Source organism: Mytilus edulis, chromosome 5 (assembly GCF_963676685.1).
Source record: "Mytilus edulis chromosome 5, xbMytEdul2.2, whole genome shotgun sequence".
In the NCBI taxonomy this organism is placed as follows: Eukaryota; Metazoa; Mollusca; class Bivalvia; order Mytilida; family Mytilidae; genus Mytilus; species Mytilus edulis.
In genome coordinates this window covers 31,497,791-31,515,165 of record NC_092348.1, presented here as the reverse complement: position 1 = coordinate 31,515,165, position 17,375 = coordinate 31,497,791, and the positions used below count along the sequence as shown (strand labels likewise).

At 30.2% G+C, this 17,375-nt stretch overlaps 1 protein-coding gene across 2 annotated transcripts in view; it reads right to left on the bottom strand.

Annotated features, from left to right (window-relative positions):
• Positions 1–17,375, bottom strand: part of LOC139523445 (vitamin D3 receptor B-like) — a 79,857-nt gene that overhangs the window by 43,294 nt on the left and 19,188 nt on the right. Inside the window, exon 1 of one of the 2 annotated variants that reach the window (XM_071317493.1) lies at positions 2,398–2,631. The exons of the other annotated variant lie outside the window; for it this stretch is intronic. Coding sequence (XP_071173594.1) covers positions 2,398–2,454 — 57 coding nt within the window. The 5' untranslated portion in view covers positions 2,455–2,631. Of the gene's footprint in view, positions 1–2,397; positions 2,632–17,375 lie in introns of those variants that run through there. 2 annotated transcript variants of the gene reach the window in all.

The following is a 17,375-nucleotide window of genomic DNA, read 5'->3' as shown; positions in this document are numbered from 1 at the left end:
AATGGACTTGTAAAAGGAGATTTATACTTAAGTCCATTAAATAATATAGATATTTTTACAGTTATATTTTTATGATTACATGTATTTTGAGAAATTTTAAGTTTTTGGACCAGTAAATAATAACTATCAAACAGACCAATCTCCTCCCCTGCCAAAAATGTTCTAGAACAGGTTTCTAGTTCTTGAACTTTGTAGAACTTTTCTAGAACATTAAGAACTGTTCTTGAATAACTAAGAAAGTTCATGAACATTTGTTCTAGAACACAATTTGTTCTTGATTTCAGGGCCTAGAACATATTACCCATGTCAAAATGCAACCATGGTTGACCATGGTTACCATCGCTGACCATTGATAACCATGCATGGTCAACTATGGTTTCCCACTTTTGTGACCATGGTAACGACCATGCTCTAATCAACCACCATTAAATGAGTTGTCAAAACTTACAAGGTACACAAAAGCGCAAGGAATATTTGCAAGAGAACTGCAATCCAACAGAATAACAAAAAACAATCAAATGAACTGACAAATGTTTACAAAAATATGAAATTTAAGAAGAAAAGTTATAATTCATCATGACAAAGCTAGAATTTTTGATGACTGCAGAAAAGACATTTTCAGCAACAAAAAAAAAGCAAAAAGTGCTGCTGCAAATTTAAAGCATGTTAATGATATTTTGTTTTAATTACCATTTCCTACAAAATTTAATTATATATTTGATATTGTTGGCATGATAATTAGGAATTTCATCAAAACCTGTAATTAAATATTTTTGATGCACACATTTTGATTTTATGATAAACCTGCCTTTAGAAACATGTACAAATGTACAAGATTAAATAATATGTCAAGTTTGGAAAAAAATGTTTACATGTGTGACCATTTCTGATTTCATGTCTACAAGTTGTAGTCTTAATAATGACAAATTACATGTGAGCTATTTTTGTTTTCTTTCTGAAATGAATGCACATAAAAGTAGGTGCGATTTATGTAATAATGAAAGAGTGCATTTCCTTAATAAATCTTAGATGAAAAACAGTTATAAGAAAAAATTAATCAAAATTAACATGATTAAAGTTTAAACATTGGTTTGTTTTTGCTTGATGTAACCATTTTTACTTTTCAACCAGTCAGACAAGCACACATGTAAGCATGTAGCCAATATATTTATTAACATTTACTCACAAGCCTGGATTATTTCCTTAGGTGAATCAAATGTAGGCAAAAAATTACCAGTGATGAATTGTTTTGAGGGAAAAACAACAGAAATAAATTTTAACACCTACATGTAAATGTAAAAATACTTTTGAAGAAATGAATTACTGGAAACATTATAGTTGATCTATATAGCATCATTTAGCTTTGAAAGATCACCCAAGATAATTCTGGACATGTACGTAAATTTGCTGAAACTGGCTTAAGTTCCTTAATTTGGAATAATGCTAAAATTACCTGAAAATTTACAGAAAATGAACTGTCAATGATATTTCATGTCAACATAAACGATCTGATAACTGACATGACTACAGGGCTGTTGATAGTGACCATCGGGGATGAAATGTCCACCAGCAGTGGCATCACCTCAGCCCGAATGGTTCTGTAGAAGCCTATCAAAAAAACCAGGATTATAAGTTTATACCCCAGAAACAAAAGGTATTGGTTCAGACCTAACACAATACAGGTACACCCTTTTCCCCTACCTGCCTACATATCTGTCAACCCCCACCCCGAAATCATCATACTATATGCAGGGAATAAGATAAACATTTTCTGACAAGGGGACAAGGGGCACAACCAGCCACAATATTAGAGTTAATGTAAGCACTATGGGAATTTAGGTTTTAGGACCATGTCCAATTTTCAGCTAGTAGCATTTGCTAATCTTTTCTCCTGTACTATATGTAAGTTTTTCACTTCAAAATTCTGATGCATACACAACAAATAGCAGTACTCATATCTTACTTAGTAACAAATGTATTTACTATTTATGTAACAAATGCTGTAACAAATGTACTGCCTGACATCTTGTAATCATATGAAGTTATTACAATACAGTAATAAACCCATTCCAATTACAAAGTCTACTTTATGCTATTATTATTACCAAGGTTATCATATCTTAATAGTTCATTTAACTTCACCAAGATAATGAATTATTCTTATGATTATTATCTTTTAGCATTATATATATATACATCAATTAAAAGAAACGCATGAGTAAAAGTACTTCTGATGTGTAACATCTTAGCAAGCGTTAATAAAAATGACATACCTCAATTTACACCATAGAATACAATTAACACCTTAATATCACACTATAAATAACTTTACTACGGTAAATAACCTTCTGTATGTCTTATAATTTCCCACCAGACACAGTTGACAAAATTATTTACCTTAGATCTAATATAAGAGGAATATGATGTCGATTGCGAAGGAAAAATTCCCCACATCTTTTACATTGCTATATCTCCGTGACCTGGTAAATAACAACACCACAGAATATTTCACTATTGATTGTTACTATTTTCCTCATCAGCTGTGTAGGTCTCCGTTAGTATTAGCTGAATTCCTTAGCTTAAAGATGGTGTCCTGATGCAATCATACATAATTTAGTTCACTCAGCCATTGAGGACATTGACCTTAATAATATGGATCCATTTATATGTATTTTAACATCTATATCAGGATATTGTGAATATATATCCATGACGATATATAATTTATTACTAAATCTGTGAATTCTAGAAAAAATAGTGATAAAAGGTTAAAAAAAAATCATTATTCGTTATGACTGATCTGAGTTCGAGAAATTGTAAATGCTAATTTAATCCTAGCGCTATATTTAATTTTCCCCTAACAAATTTGTATATAAACTCTATATAAGGGAGCAACCATTTAACTTCAAGGGAGAGGGGGATATGGTTTTTGTATGAGTCAGGAATTTTTTAAGCTTTAATACAATAGCACTTTTTTTTTTCCAAGCTTAATATCAATCTGATAAATAATTTTTTTTTTTCAAATTTAATACTATAAGGTATGGGGGGATATCTGGAATGGATTAAGATAAATTTTTTGTCATTTAAGTGCTTGACCAAAACATTTTTTACTTCATCAAATTGAGGATCAGAATATTTTTTTTTTTTGGAAAAAAAACATACACATTCAGAGACACCTGGTGACATTGAAAAAATAATTGATTGCAACAAAATGTCACCTCATCTTGAGAAACCATTGAAAAGAGACTGCTAAATACAACAGATTAATCTTGTCATAGATTGTCACAAGGTGTCTCACAGGGTATGATCCATTAGGTATAGAAAAGTCAAGAGCCATGAACCCAAGCTGTAATGTAAGATCATAATAAAATGCATTGCAATAAATTATAACTAAAAAAATTACATGTAAAAATCAACAAGACCAAAACAACCTTGAGAGAAAAAGATGCACAGATGAAAAGGAAAGGTGATTAATAAAATGCTATATCTTATAACTAAAAAAAATTACATGTTATTATGGTAAAAAATCAACAAGACCAAAACTGAACCTTGAGAAAAAAAGATGCACAGATGAAAAGGAAAGGTGATTAATGCTATATCTTATAACTAAAAAAATTACATGTTATTATGGTAAAAAATCAACAAGACCAAAACAACCTTGAGAAAAAAGATGCACAGATGAAAAGGAAAGGTGATTAATGCTATATATAGTTAATCATGATTAATGTCCTAAATCTAAGAATAAGTCAAAAGACAAGGTGATATGCATTACTAGACAGATATTTAGTTAAAACCTTTCATTGTGCATTATTATGCATTCAAATGATTTGAGAAAAAAAAATAGCCCAGATATTTTCAAAATCAACAAGTTTACAATAAAACGCAATAGATTTTTTATTAAAAGATATATCCATTCTTAAAAAATAGATCTTTAAAATTTTCATATATTTTTACAAATTTTCAAACCTTTGTACCGGAAGCTTATACAAGAAAAACTGTTATTTAAGGCCATAAAAAGAATATAAATGTTTGCCCTAACTCTCAACCTACCCAGAAAATAGCTGCTTACTCAAAATCTTTTATTGCCTTGATTTGAAGAAGTTTTTTTTAATTAGATCGTCATGACTAAACATCTGACACTTAAATTTCTCTTTGTTGAAATAAAAAAGAGAAAATGCCTACCTACCTACCGACTGTCTTCACCTTCTCAGGCTTCTGGTAGGGTTTGGGCAAACCAAAATATTTTTAAAGTTTGGCCTAAACTATATGAAAGTTCATTGACATCTTAAAATAGCTACTAAAGTATATTCAAACTCTTACATATATTGAACACTTAGCTAGACTGATTAAATCAATAAATAGTGTAGGAAAGTATTTAATCCCTGCAACATTCAACAGTGCATCAACCTGTATTTTATAGTAGAAATTAAGTCCTGCATTTTATAGTAGAAATTAAGTCCCTCACAAACTTACCAAAAGAGCAAAATTAATATAAATAACTGGTAAGGAGACTTTCTGTTTCTGACAGACAAATGAATGTGGAAAGGGATTAATATAAGTTGTGATACATTGTTTCCCAATCTACTATAAATAAAAATGTTTAAACTAAATGAATTACTAGATAGACAAGCAAAGGCTGCTATAATATGCTGTCTAGTATTTTTTTAGTTTTTTTATTTTTTTTTTTGGTTGGAATGTTAAGTGTTTTCATTTATTTTCTTGGGTACCAATTTTCGTGGATTGTGGAAAATTGATATATAATTTTGTGGTTTTGCATACAAACTGATAGAAAATTTGTACTTCTTTCAACATTTAAATTTGTGGTTCACCTGTACACTTGAAAACCATGAAGAATAATAATGACTCCACAGTAATTTTCCAAGGTCTTGCCACAAGAAAATATTGCTTTGGGTACACAATTGGCCAACAAACCTTAAGCCATCAAAATGTAATACTACTTTTTTTTTGCATCAAGTCATAGAGTTTCAAAGTAAAAAAAAAAAAGAAAGCAGCTGGTCCATTTGAACTAATTACACCCACTAAATTAGTTATAAGTGCAACCTTATGCTTTCACTAACAAAGACATTAATATATATGCATTTATTCCTTATAATATGACCTTTATATAATATATAGCTATTAAAAATTCCCTACAAATTCACCAAAATAGCAAGATTATTAATAATTGGTAACAAGACTTTTTGATTTTGACAGACAAATGAATGAATAGATAGGATAGATAGACAAGAAAAGGATGTGATTTTGACAGACAAATGAATGAATTGATAGGATAGATAGACAAGAAAAAGATGTGTCACTAAAGCTTTCTAATTTTTATTTTTATTTTTTGAAAGGGAAGTAATATTAATTTTGAGGAAAATATGTCCATGTTTCAAAATTCATATTGCAAGTATCACAAGACATTTATTCATCTCTTCAAACAGTCTTCACGATGAACTGTTAAATCTACAGAACTGGAGCTCAATTTTTGAAAATTTTCAGTTAGATTCTGTTGGCCTGTAGATATGATTTTTGCAGGCCCGAGAGTAATTTAACAAGTCTGGGCTGCCATTCAGCGTGAAGACTGTATAAATGAATTAACCCAAAAAAATTCACAGTACTGTAAAATTGACTTCCTTCACCTGCTTCAGGTACACAAAAGACCAAAAAACCTAAAGCCAGCTGGAAATGTATTTCTATTTTTTTTGATAATATAGGTCAAACATTATTTCTAGGTAAAAAAAAAAGAAAGCAGCTGGTCCATTTCGACTTTAATACACCCACTAAAATAGTTATTAGTGCAACCAGGTTTCCCTAACAAAGAAATTAATATGCATTTTTTTTTGAATACATAGGACTTATTTATAATAGCTATATATAAAAAAAAAATTACAAATGTATCATAATTGCAGCTTCTATGATTTATTACAAAAAAAATGTTTCCAACCATGACACTTTAAATTGCAATCATATTTCAATCAGTTTTTCATGTAAATTTAGTCAGATTATCTATAAATGAGTTCAGACAGCAAAAAATACTTTTAAAATATAAAATTAGATGTTAGATTAAACTTTTATAAATAATTGTAAATTAGTCTTTGGAATTGGGAATTAGACAAATTATTTGATTATGGAATCATGAGTATATAATAGTGAATTATTTTGTAAAAAGATGTAATTGTACTAAAAAATAGTTCCCAGGAAACTAACTATATATATGCTTGTAAGTTGTAAGTTGAATATCGCTTTGGTACAAGACTGGTTTCACTTTTATATTTAACTACCACAAACAGGACATAACTTTTCACTACAATTGAATTATTACAATTTAAGTATTATTTCAACATGTTTGTTTTAAAATCGATATAATGCATAAATTAAAACTGCATGACGTCAGCATACATGCATTTGTAACATCTGAGAACAAAAATTTACTCAAAACAGATGATTTCTATCTTTAGACAGAGATTTTTTATACAAATAGGCAGCAATCTGTAAATTCAGAAATTATTGTGTGAATTTATTTATCATTGCGATTTAGTAATTTTTAGACTTAAATTTGCGATTTTAATATTTATGTTTTTTTAGGAAAATCCTTTTTAAATCAAATAAAATACATGTATTTCAAACTGCGATTTAAATTATTGTGTTTACAACTCTGTGGATTTTTTCGCAATAATAACCAGATGCTCAGCAGGGCGCAGCTTTATACGACCGCAGAGGTTGAACCCTGAACGGTTGGGGCAAGTATGGACACAACATTCAAGCTGGATTCAGCTCTAAATTTGGATTGTGATTAAATAGTTGACACAGCATAGGTTTCTGACACAGAATGAATGTGGTCTAATGAACTTTAAAAAAAATGTTTGCCTTTGAGCAATTCACTATGCTGTTGAATATTAATCCTCTCAAAAAAATGTTTGAAGAAATTTTCTTTTTATTTATGAAATCTGAAATGAAAAAAATTGACCCTCCAATTTTTTTTTCACATCCCCCTTTCCCTTATTTCAAAACTCATCTCAATTCAAATTTCTAATGAAGTTTGCAACAATAACTACTCATTTAAATACATCATAAAATATTAAAATGTAAAAAAAGTGCTTGTTATCACTGAATGGTAAAGATTGTTTTAATCTATCAGTTGGTAGTAAAAGTGAATATACATTGTATATTGTATAAAACAATGATTTAAGTTGATTCAACTACTATTCTGGACAAAGAAAGATAACTCCAATTGAAATCCAATTGGAATTTCTATTGCACAATATTGTGCAATTAGATATTTCTTGCTATTGTGGAATACTGTGCAATTGAAAATATTTGCTATTGCACAATACTGTGCAATTGAAGATTTCTTGCTATTGCTGAATATTGTGCAATTGAAAATTTCTTGCTATTGCACAATACTTAATATAATAATTTTGGATCCTGATTTGGACCAACTTGAAAACTGGGCCCATAATCAAAAATCTAAGTACATGTTTAGATTCAGCATATCACAGAGGCCCAATAATTCAATTTTTGTTAAAATCAAACTTAGTTTAATTTTGGACCCTTTGGACGTTAATGTAAACCAATTTTAAAACGGGACCAAAAATTAAGAATCTACATACACAGTTAGATTTGGCATATCAAAGAACCCCAATTATTCAATTTTTGATGAAATCAAACAAAGTTTAATTTTGGACCCCGATTTGGACCAACTTGAAAACTGGGCCAATAATAAAAAATCTAAGTACATTTTTAGATTCAGCATATCAAAGAACCCCAAGGATTCAATTTTTGTTAAAATCAAACTAAGTTTAATTTTGGACCCTTTGGACCTTAATGTAGACCAATTTGAAAACGGGACCAAAAATTAAGAATCTACATACACAGTTAGATTCGGCATATCAAAGAACCCCAATTATTCAATTTTTGATAAAATCAAACAAAGTTTTAATCTGGACCCTTTGGGCCCTTTATTCCTAAACTGTTGGGACCAAAACTCCCAAAATCTATACCAACCTTCCTTTTATGGTCATAAACCTTGTGTTTAAATTTCATAGATTTCTATTTACTTATACTAAAGTTATGGTGCGAAAACCAAAAAAAATGCTTATTTGGGTCCCTTTTTGGCCCCTAATTCCTAAACTGTTGGGACCTAAACTCCCAAAATCAATACCAACCTTCCTTTTGTGGTCATAAACATTGTGTTTAAATTTCATTGATTTCTATTTACTTAAACTAAAGTTATTGTGCGAAAACCAAGAATAATGCTTATTTGGGCCCTTTTTTGGCCCCTAATTCCTAAACTGTTGGAACCAAAACTCCCAAAATCAATCCCAACCTTTCTTTTGTGGTCATAAACCTGATGTCAAAATTTCATAGATTTCTATTTACTTAAACTAAAGTTATAGTGCGAAAACCAAGAAAATGCTTATTTGGACCCTTTTTGGCCCCTAATTCCGAAAATGTTGGGACTAAAACTCCCAAAATCAATCCCAACCTTCCTTTTGTGGTCATAAACCTTGTGTTAAAATTTCATAGATTTCTATTCACTTTTACTAAAGTTAGAGTGCGAAAACTAAAAGTATTCGGACGACGACGACGACGACGACGACGACGACGCCAACGTGATAGCAACATATACGACGAAAAATTTTTCAAATTTTGCGGTCGTATAAAAATCTCGCAATGAATTTCTGAATTTACAGTATACTGAACGTGACAAATCTTTCAACATTAACATAATGTATGAAGTGTCACTAAATCTCATTTTTTTTCAATTCTTATTTTTATTCAAGGTACCAATATCTGACTTGTACTATCTAGATTACCACAGTATGTTCTGTTATTGTGTATTTCCTTACTCTGCACCTAGGTTTTGAAATAGAAACAAGTGCCATTGGCAGTCATTCAGGGGTGTTTAGAATCACACACCTTTTTTAATATTTTTTTTATTATAATTATCACAGTGTTATGTGGTGTTCTTGGGAAAAGGAGCCCACCCTTTTCAAAATAGCATGATCTGTGCTGGAGTGTTTCTACAATGTTTCTGACATAAGACAAGAAAGTACATTATGAAAATTTAAAAATAACTCATTTGTCATAGTTAAGTTCCATTACTGACTAAACCAACCCTAACCATGCTAACTGAGTTGTTTTTCATAACCGACAAGTATGATTGGCTTTGACTAAAATAAAGATCTTTATATTTATAACATTTACATGTCTTTTGGCAATCCTTCTTTTTTATGAAAAATAGTTGGATCCATTCTTTCAACCGTTATAAGTTTTAATGTCTAGCTAGAATGAGAACTATCTCCTTTGAATCAACTGCCTCAATCCCTGATCTCACTCAAAAGTAAATTAACAACAAAAATACAGAAAGAACCCTGAGAAAAACCAAAAACTGAAAGTCCCCAATCAAATGGCAAAATCAAAGCTCAAACACATCAAAGGAAAGGAAACTAAATTTCATATATAAAAGAGAATCTTCTTTTAATAATTTACTCTGACATTGTATGTATGTTCCTCCCTAAGATCCATGGGTATTTTTAACTGATGCAGAGGACAAAACCAACAACAAACTAAGACTCATGACTTAAAATATTTCCATTCTTTACCTTCCCAGTTTTCTGAAATCAACAATTGTCTTTGTTTGTTTTTGTCTAAGAACTAACTGTTGTTAGAAAAACAATATTTGCAGAAAAGAATGCTCCTCCAGGAAGTCTGGTATTTACTACACATTTTTCTTTAACAATCTAAATGATTATAAAGCTTGAAGAGAGTGACAATTTGAAGTGGTTGCATATGGAATAATTATGAAATTCTAGTATTGATAATAGTACTGTACTGTTTGACATCCCTGTTTTCAAATGTTGTATTAAGTTTATTGTACTGCTACAATGAGGCCTTAGAAATGACTCTTAAGTGCACTCATTTTTATCCCCAAGCAATGAGTTACAAATATAGAAATATAAAATTTTCAAAAAAGAATCAACTTGCATCACGTAACAATCACACATAATAACTTTACACATAAGCAACAGCAATATTTTTATTGATGAACTTTAGAAATCAACATCAGTTTTGTTGATGAACTTAAGAAAGCAACATCAGTTTTGTTGATGAACTTTAGAAAGCAACATCAGTTTTGTTGATGAACTTAAGAAAGCAACATCAGTTTTGTTGATGAACTTTAGAAAGCAACATCAGTTTTGTTGATGAACTTTAGAAAGCAACATCAGTTTTGTTGATGAACTTTAGAAAGCAACATCAGTTTTGTTGATGAACTTTAGAAATCAACATCAGTTTTGTTGATGAACTTTAGAAAGCAACATCAGTTTTGTTGATGAACTTTAGAAAGCAACATCAGTTTTGTTGATGAACTTAAGAAAGCAACATCAGTTTTGTTGATGAACTTTAGAAAGCAACATCAGTTTTGTTGATAAACTTTAGAAAGCAACATCAGTTTTGTTGATGAACTTAAGAAAGCAACATCAGTTTTGTTGATGAACTTAAGAAAGCAGATCTAAAAAGCAACATAAGTTTTGTTGATGAATTTAAGAAAGCAACATCAGTTTTGTTGATGAACTTTAGAAAGCAACATCAGTTTTGTTGATGAACTTTAGAAAGCAACATCAGTTTTGTTGATGAACTTAAGAAAGCAACATCAGTTTTGTTGATGAACTTTAGAAAGCAACATCAGTTTTGTTGATGAACTTAAGAAAGCAACATCAGTTTTGTTGATGAACTTTAGAAAGCAACATCAGTTTTGTTGATAAACTTTAGAAAGCAACATCAGTTTATTTGATGAACTTAAGAAAGCAACATCAGTTTTGTTGATGAACTTTAGAAAGCAACATCAGTTTTGTTGATGAACTTAAGAAAGCAACATCAGTTTTGTTGATGAACTTAAGAAAGCAGAGCTAAAAAGCAACATCAGTTTTGTTGATGAATTTAAGAAAGCAACATCAGTTTTGTTGATGAACTTTAGAAAGCAACATCAGTTTTGTTGATGAACTTAAGAAAGCAACATCAGTTTTGTTGATGAACTTAAGAAAGCAACATCAGTTTTGTTGATGAACTTTAGAAAGCAACATCAGTTTTGTTGATGAACTTAAGAAGCAACATCAGTTTTGTTGATGAACTTAAGAAAGCAACATCAGCTTTGTTGATGAACTTTAGAAAGCAACATCAGTTTTGATGATGAACTTTAGAAAGCAACATCAGTTTTGTTGATGAACTTAAGAAAGCAACATCAGTTTTGTTGATGAACTTTAGAAATCAACATCAGTTTTGTTGATGAACTTTAGAAAGCAATATCAGTTTTGTTGATGAGCTAAAAAGCAACATCAGTTTTGTTGATGAACTTTAGAAATCAACATCAGTTTTGTTGATGAACTTTAGAAAGCAACATCAGTTTTGTTGATGAGCTAAAAAGCAACATCAGTTTTGTTGATGAACTTTAGAAAGCAACATCAGTTTTGTTGATGAGCCAAAAAGCAACAGCAATCTTTGTTGATGAGCAAAAGTCAAACAGCATTTATTTTTGTTAGTGAGTTATAAACTTGAGCAAAAGTTTTTTGTTGATGAACTTTAGAAAGCAACATCAGTTTTGTTGATGAGCTAAAAAGCAACATCAGTTTTGTTGATGAACTTAAGAAAGCAACATCAGTTTTGTTGATGAACTTTAGAAAGCAACATCAGTTTTTTTTATGAACTTTAGAAATCAACATCAGTTTTGTTGATGAACTTTAGAAAGCAACATCAGTTTTGTTGATGAGCTAAAAAGCAACATCAGTTTTGTTGATGAACTTAAGAAAGCAACATCAGTTTTGTTGATGAACTTTAGAAAGCAACATCAGTTTTTTTTATGAACTTTAGAAATCAACATCAGTTTTGTTGATGAACTTTAGAAAGCAACATCAGTTTTGTTGATGAGCTAAAAAGCAACATCAGTTTTGTTAATGAGCTAAAAAGCAACAGCAATCTTTGTTGATGAGCAAAAGTCAAACAGCATTTATTTTTGTTAGTGAGTTATAAACTTGAGCAAAAGTTTTTTGTTGATGAGTTATAAACCAACAGCAGTTTTTTTTATGAGCTAGAAATCTTAAACAACAATGTTTGTTGATGAGCTAGAAACCTTAAACAGCAATTGTTTGTTGGTGAATCCAAGAAACCAACAGCAATTTTGTTGATGAGCTAGAAACAAACAGCAATTTTTGTTAATGAGCTGAAGTAACCAACAGCAGGTTTTGGGGAAATATTAAAATGTTTCTTTTAATCTGTAACGTACATGATTTTACCAAAATGTACATGGTTTTACCAATTTCTTTGCAGTTGGTAAATCTATTTTTTTTATTTACTAAACCTGTTTTTAAAGAGCAGATGCTGAAGCCAAAATTAGTCACACAGAATTCAGGATTATAGTCAACTGGAGACAAAGCCGTCTCTCATTCATGATTGATATCAAAAGTAATTGGTTCTTGACAAAATTAAACACAAATTGGCAAGGTACAAGCATTTTGGTTGAGACATGTCTAATTTCAGTTATAGCTACACTAATATTCTCTCCATGCAGAATGTTACTGAAGTTTTAATGAAATTTACATTTAATCTAAATTATGCAATATAGATTTAAACTGTCATTTTTTTTTTTTATAATCATACTTAATTATTCTAATCACAAAGAATGAATGCTCAAAAGGAATAAGAGCTTTTTACACTTGATTGGTTATATGCTGCACCATGATTAGAGTTCACCTGGAAATCTGTACCTAATACAAGCTTCTGCTGCAGTTCTATTGCATAAATTTGCAAGCATTGACAACAAACACATCAAACCCATTTCTAAAGTAGAACTAAAATAAGAATTGAAGTACATTAGAACGTATAAAGACATCATCAATTTTCCGCCTTTCTGACAACCAAAAATAGCACATAGCTTCAGCGGTTTATAATATTCATTCAAGGTATTGAAGTACACTTTGCCTTAATTGGATTATTGGTCGCTATGGTAACATGACAATGTCTGAAAGTAAAAGTTTCAATCTTGTCCATATATAAATAGACAAGTTAATGATCGGAGAACAAGGAAGTAATAGAGATTTGAATTAGTTGATGAATGTTACACAGCTTAACAAGATAATTTACTTTAATCAGGGGAAAACAAAAATTTACATTAGAATGTGATTTACAATGATATAAGTAGTGTTGAGAAACACTAATGTTAAAATCTCAGGGCATTGATCAACATTGTCAATAAAAAGGCTGATCAGAAGAAAAAACAAAAATTTACATTAGAATGTATAATCTACAGAGATATTATAAGTAGTGTTCAGAAGCACTAATGTAAAATCTCAGGCTTTAGATTGATCAACATTGTCAATAAGAAGGCCAATCACCTATTATTCTAACTGTCATGATGACATTGTAAGGCTTCCTGATAATTAGAGATGTTTACCACTCACATTTCCTGTTATTGTTCATACTGAATTTAAACTGCTTTATTTAGCAACTAAACAGTGGGATGATGTTAGGTACATGTATCTGTTTTTCTTTGGCTATTGTATTGTCAACTTATACATATTCCCCATAACAAAAAAAATCTCTGATACGAACTTTGTTATAAACAATGCCATATTATCTGCTCCTGTTGGAACAAATATTCTTTACCCTTTATTCTGTAATGAACAATACTGTAATATTTGTTCCAGCGTGAGCAAATACTGTAAAAAGAGAGGCAAATGATACCAAAAAGAGAATCAAATTCATAAGTTATAAGTAAAAAAACTGACAATGCAATGGCAAAGAAAAGAAAAATACCAACAGCAGTACACAAAACACAACATAGAAAGCTAAAGACTACGTGACACGAATCCCACTTAAAACTGGGGGTGTTCTCAGGTGCGTAATATAAGGTTAGAAGGTCTTGCAGAACTCATGAATTTGATTGCTCCTTTTCAAAAAAATTAAAACAAACAACTAGATTCACTTTATTTGTCAGTAATTTTAGACATCTTATTATTATGGATAAAATCAATTATAATTTTGGTAAACAAGATGTAATAACTTATTGATTTTTGGTGTTTTTAAATGCTACTTTGAGCCTGTGTCGCTCACCTTGGTCTATGTGCATATTGAACAAAGGACAAATGGATTCATGACAAAATTGTGCTTTAGTGATGGTGATGTGTTTGTAGATCTTACTTTACTGTACATTCTTTCTGCTTACAATTATCTCTATCTGTAATGATCTTGGCCCAGTAGTTACAGTATAAAAAAAAAATTAACATATTTATGAAAATTGATAAAAATTGACTATAAAGGGCAACAACTCCTTAAAGGATCAATTGACCATTCTGATCAAGTTAACTTATTTGTAGGTCTTACTTTGCTGTACATTATTGCTGTATACAGTTTATCTCTATCTATAATAATATTCAAGATAATAACCAAAAACGGCAAAATTTTCTTGAAATTACCAATTCAGGGGCAGCAACCCAAGAACGGGTTGTCGGATTCATTTGAAAATTTCAGGGCATATAGATCTTGACCTGATAAACAACTTTACCCGTCACATTTGCTCTAAATGCTTTCGTTTCAGAGATATAAGCCAAAATCTACATTTTACCCCTATGTTCTATTTTTAGTGATGAGAAAAGCTCACTTGGCCCTTTTGGCCAGGTGAGCTAAAAAGGGTTTTAACAGTTACACTGATGAGTAACGGCCATTCAGTGATTTTCTTGTGAAACCACCTTTATATGCTGATAACATTGGTTTATATAGCTATAGTACATATATACTATATCTTCATATGGATGCTTTAATTCTAAATTTCTTACAGTTGAAAAACATTTTATGAGCATCTAGATTTTAGTAAAATATTTTAGTGCATTATCTGTCAGAGACCTGAATATTTCTTAGTACTAATATATGCAAAGAAGGGATAATAAAGTTATGCAATGAAAAGAAGGATTACATTGTTATTACAAGGTTTATGTCTTCCGTTTGTTGCAATCTTTTTAATTTATTTATGTATTCATTAAGGAGGTGGACCTAGGTTAAGGGAGATAACTCTTTAAATCAGTCAAGCGTTTGTAAAAGTAAAGTTCGCCAATGTATTTTAAGCATTTACCTGAAACAGATTGAAAATAATCTATGTAACCTAGAAGCTTAGAATATGTTTTTGAAAATGGTTGACACAAACGTACTGATGATTTTAAGAGTTATTTCCCTTCACATAGGTCTATCACCTTAAATCTTTCTTTCAGAAGGCCAACACTTTATATAATATACAAACATACAAATAAATAAAAGAACAGAGTTCAAATACTGTGATCCCCCACATTGCACATATTTTATCTGTACAATTGTTTTGTTTTTCAAAATTTTAGAAATATCTTAGAGAAACGAAGCCTTGAGAGTATATATGTAATGCAATTTCCGATATAAATGATATTTTCAAGGGGCATTATAAACTCTTTTAAAAATATTTGATCAGCCCTATGACTGATTTTCAAATTTGACATTAATTTTAATTTGACATTAATTTTGATAAAATTTTCACATGTCAGCACTCATAAATGCAATTATCCATATAAGTGATCTTTCAAAGGGGCATTACTCTATAATTATTGATTGGCACTGATTCATCTAATGTCAATGCTGATATAATATTATGACAACATGTTTTAAAAATTATGCCAAGAATTTACATGTGAGAGTGCTAACTGCAAGACCATATTTATAACTGGGCACCCTGTATTTGTATGTCCCATACAAGATGTTGAATTAAGACAATAAAAATGGAACTAGTACATTTTGTACTGACAATCAACAAACTACTATTATTTCAGGGAAGCAATTTAATTTGCCAGTTTTCAATCATGCAGGCATAACTAAAAGATTGTTCAGACATCTTGTTTTAGAATAGACTTCTGAGTTCTTGATTAGAAGGTAAAAAATCTGTTACATACATATATATATATATAATATATGTTACATGTAGCTTCTAGCGTTAAATGTCTAATACAGAAAAAAAGTAAACTGATGTCATTGACTTTACTGAAAGCCTTCATGTCACAAAGATATTTTAAGATATCTGATTCAGTGCTTATCCCCTCAACAGAGTCAGAAATTGGAAAAAAATCTGATAAGACTGTAAGTTTTTACTGACACAAAGCTGATCAAAAATCAATATTTAATGAAGAAACCAATGATCTGCCTTAATTCATCAACCATTAATATAATCAGCTACTGACTTAGGAAAATTACTTATAAGGTAATTTAATGCAGCAAATAGAATTATAAGTGTAAAGTCAAAATCAGTTTTAATTTTAATCCTTTCGGTTGCACTGATTAGATTTACAGAAGACATATTAATATTCAACATCCTTGTTAGAAGAAGAGCTTACTCAATCACCTTGCATAGCTTGACTGATTTTTAAAACCAGACGTTGACAGCAAAAATCTGGTACATTTATTCGTTTTGTACATATACGTACTTCCTATTGATTTATAAAGTAGAAATGAAGCATTTCATTTACATTGATTTTGATTAATCAAATGGATAATATGATATTTAAATGTAAAGCATTGCCTTATATAATGAATATGCTGAGCTGGCTGGTAGTTTTTCAATATGTATGCAAATTCAACAAAAAAAAAGATTTTCCATTTAAAAAAGAACTTTGTGTTTAACCAATTCAAAATTTGTTTCCTACTTCACAAAAATACAAAATCACTTGAGTGCAGCATTGATGTACCGGTATATATGTATATATTAAATTTAAAGTACAAATATATTTAAGCACGCTAGATCTACTTATTTTTCATATTCAAAACAAATGATGTATTATTAATATTCAAGTACAGGAGATATTAAATCATTGCACATTACAAGCATTATAATTTATTGCCTTCATAGGTGGGCTTCGTCTTGTGGAAGTGTGTCTACTCAGAAAGTGCGGGAGGACATGGGTTAACCCTAAACAAGGTCAAACTAAAGATTTAAAAGTTTTTTGAATGGACATATGCTGCTTTTCTGCTAAGCATGCAGCAATTATAAGATAGAGCAAATATTGGTAGGCTACTAATTAATATATATGAAAGTTTTTTGAAAGGTAACTAAATATTTACTGCTTTTCTGCTAAGCATGCAGCAATTATAAGTAAGAGCAAATATTGGAAGACTCCTAACTAGTTAGAATTACTAATGTATGAAAGTATTTTAAAAGGTATTTGCTGCTTTTCTGCTAAGCATGCAGCAATTATAAGTTCGAGCAAATATTGGAAGGCTCTGAGTCAGAATAACTGGACATTAAGTAGCCATCAATCACTATCATCATGTAAATTTACACTCCCTTTTTTACCATACTCTGTTTGACT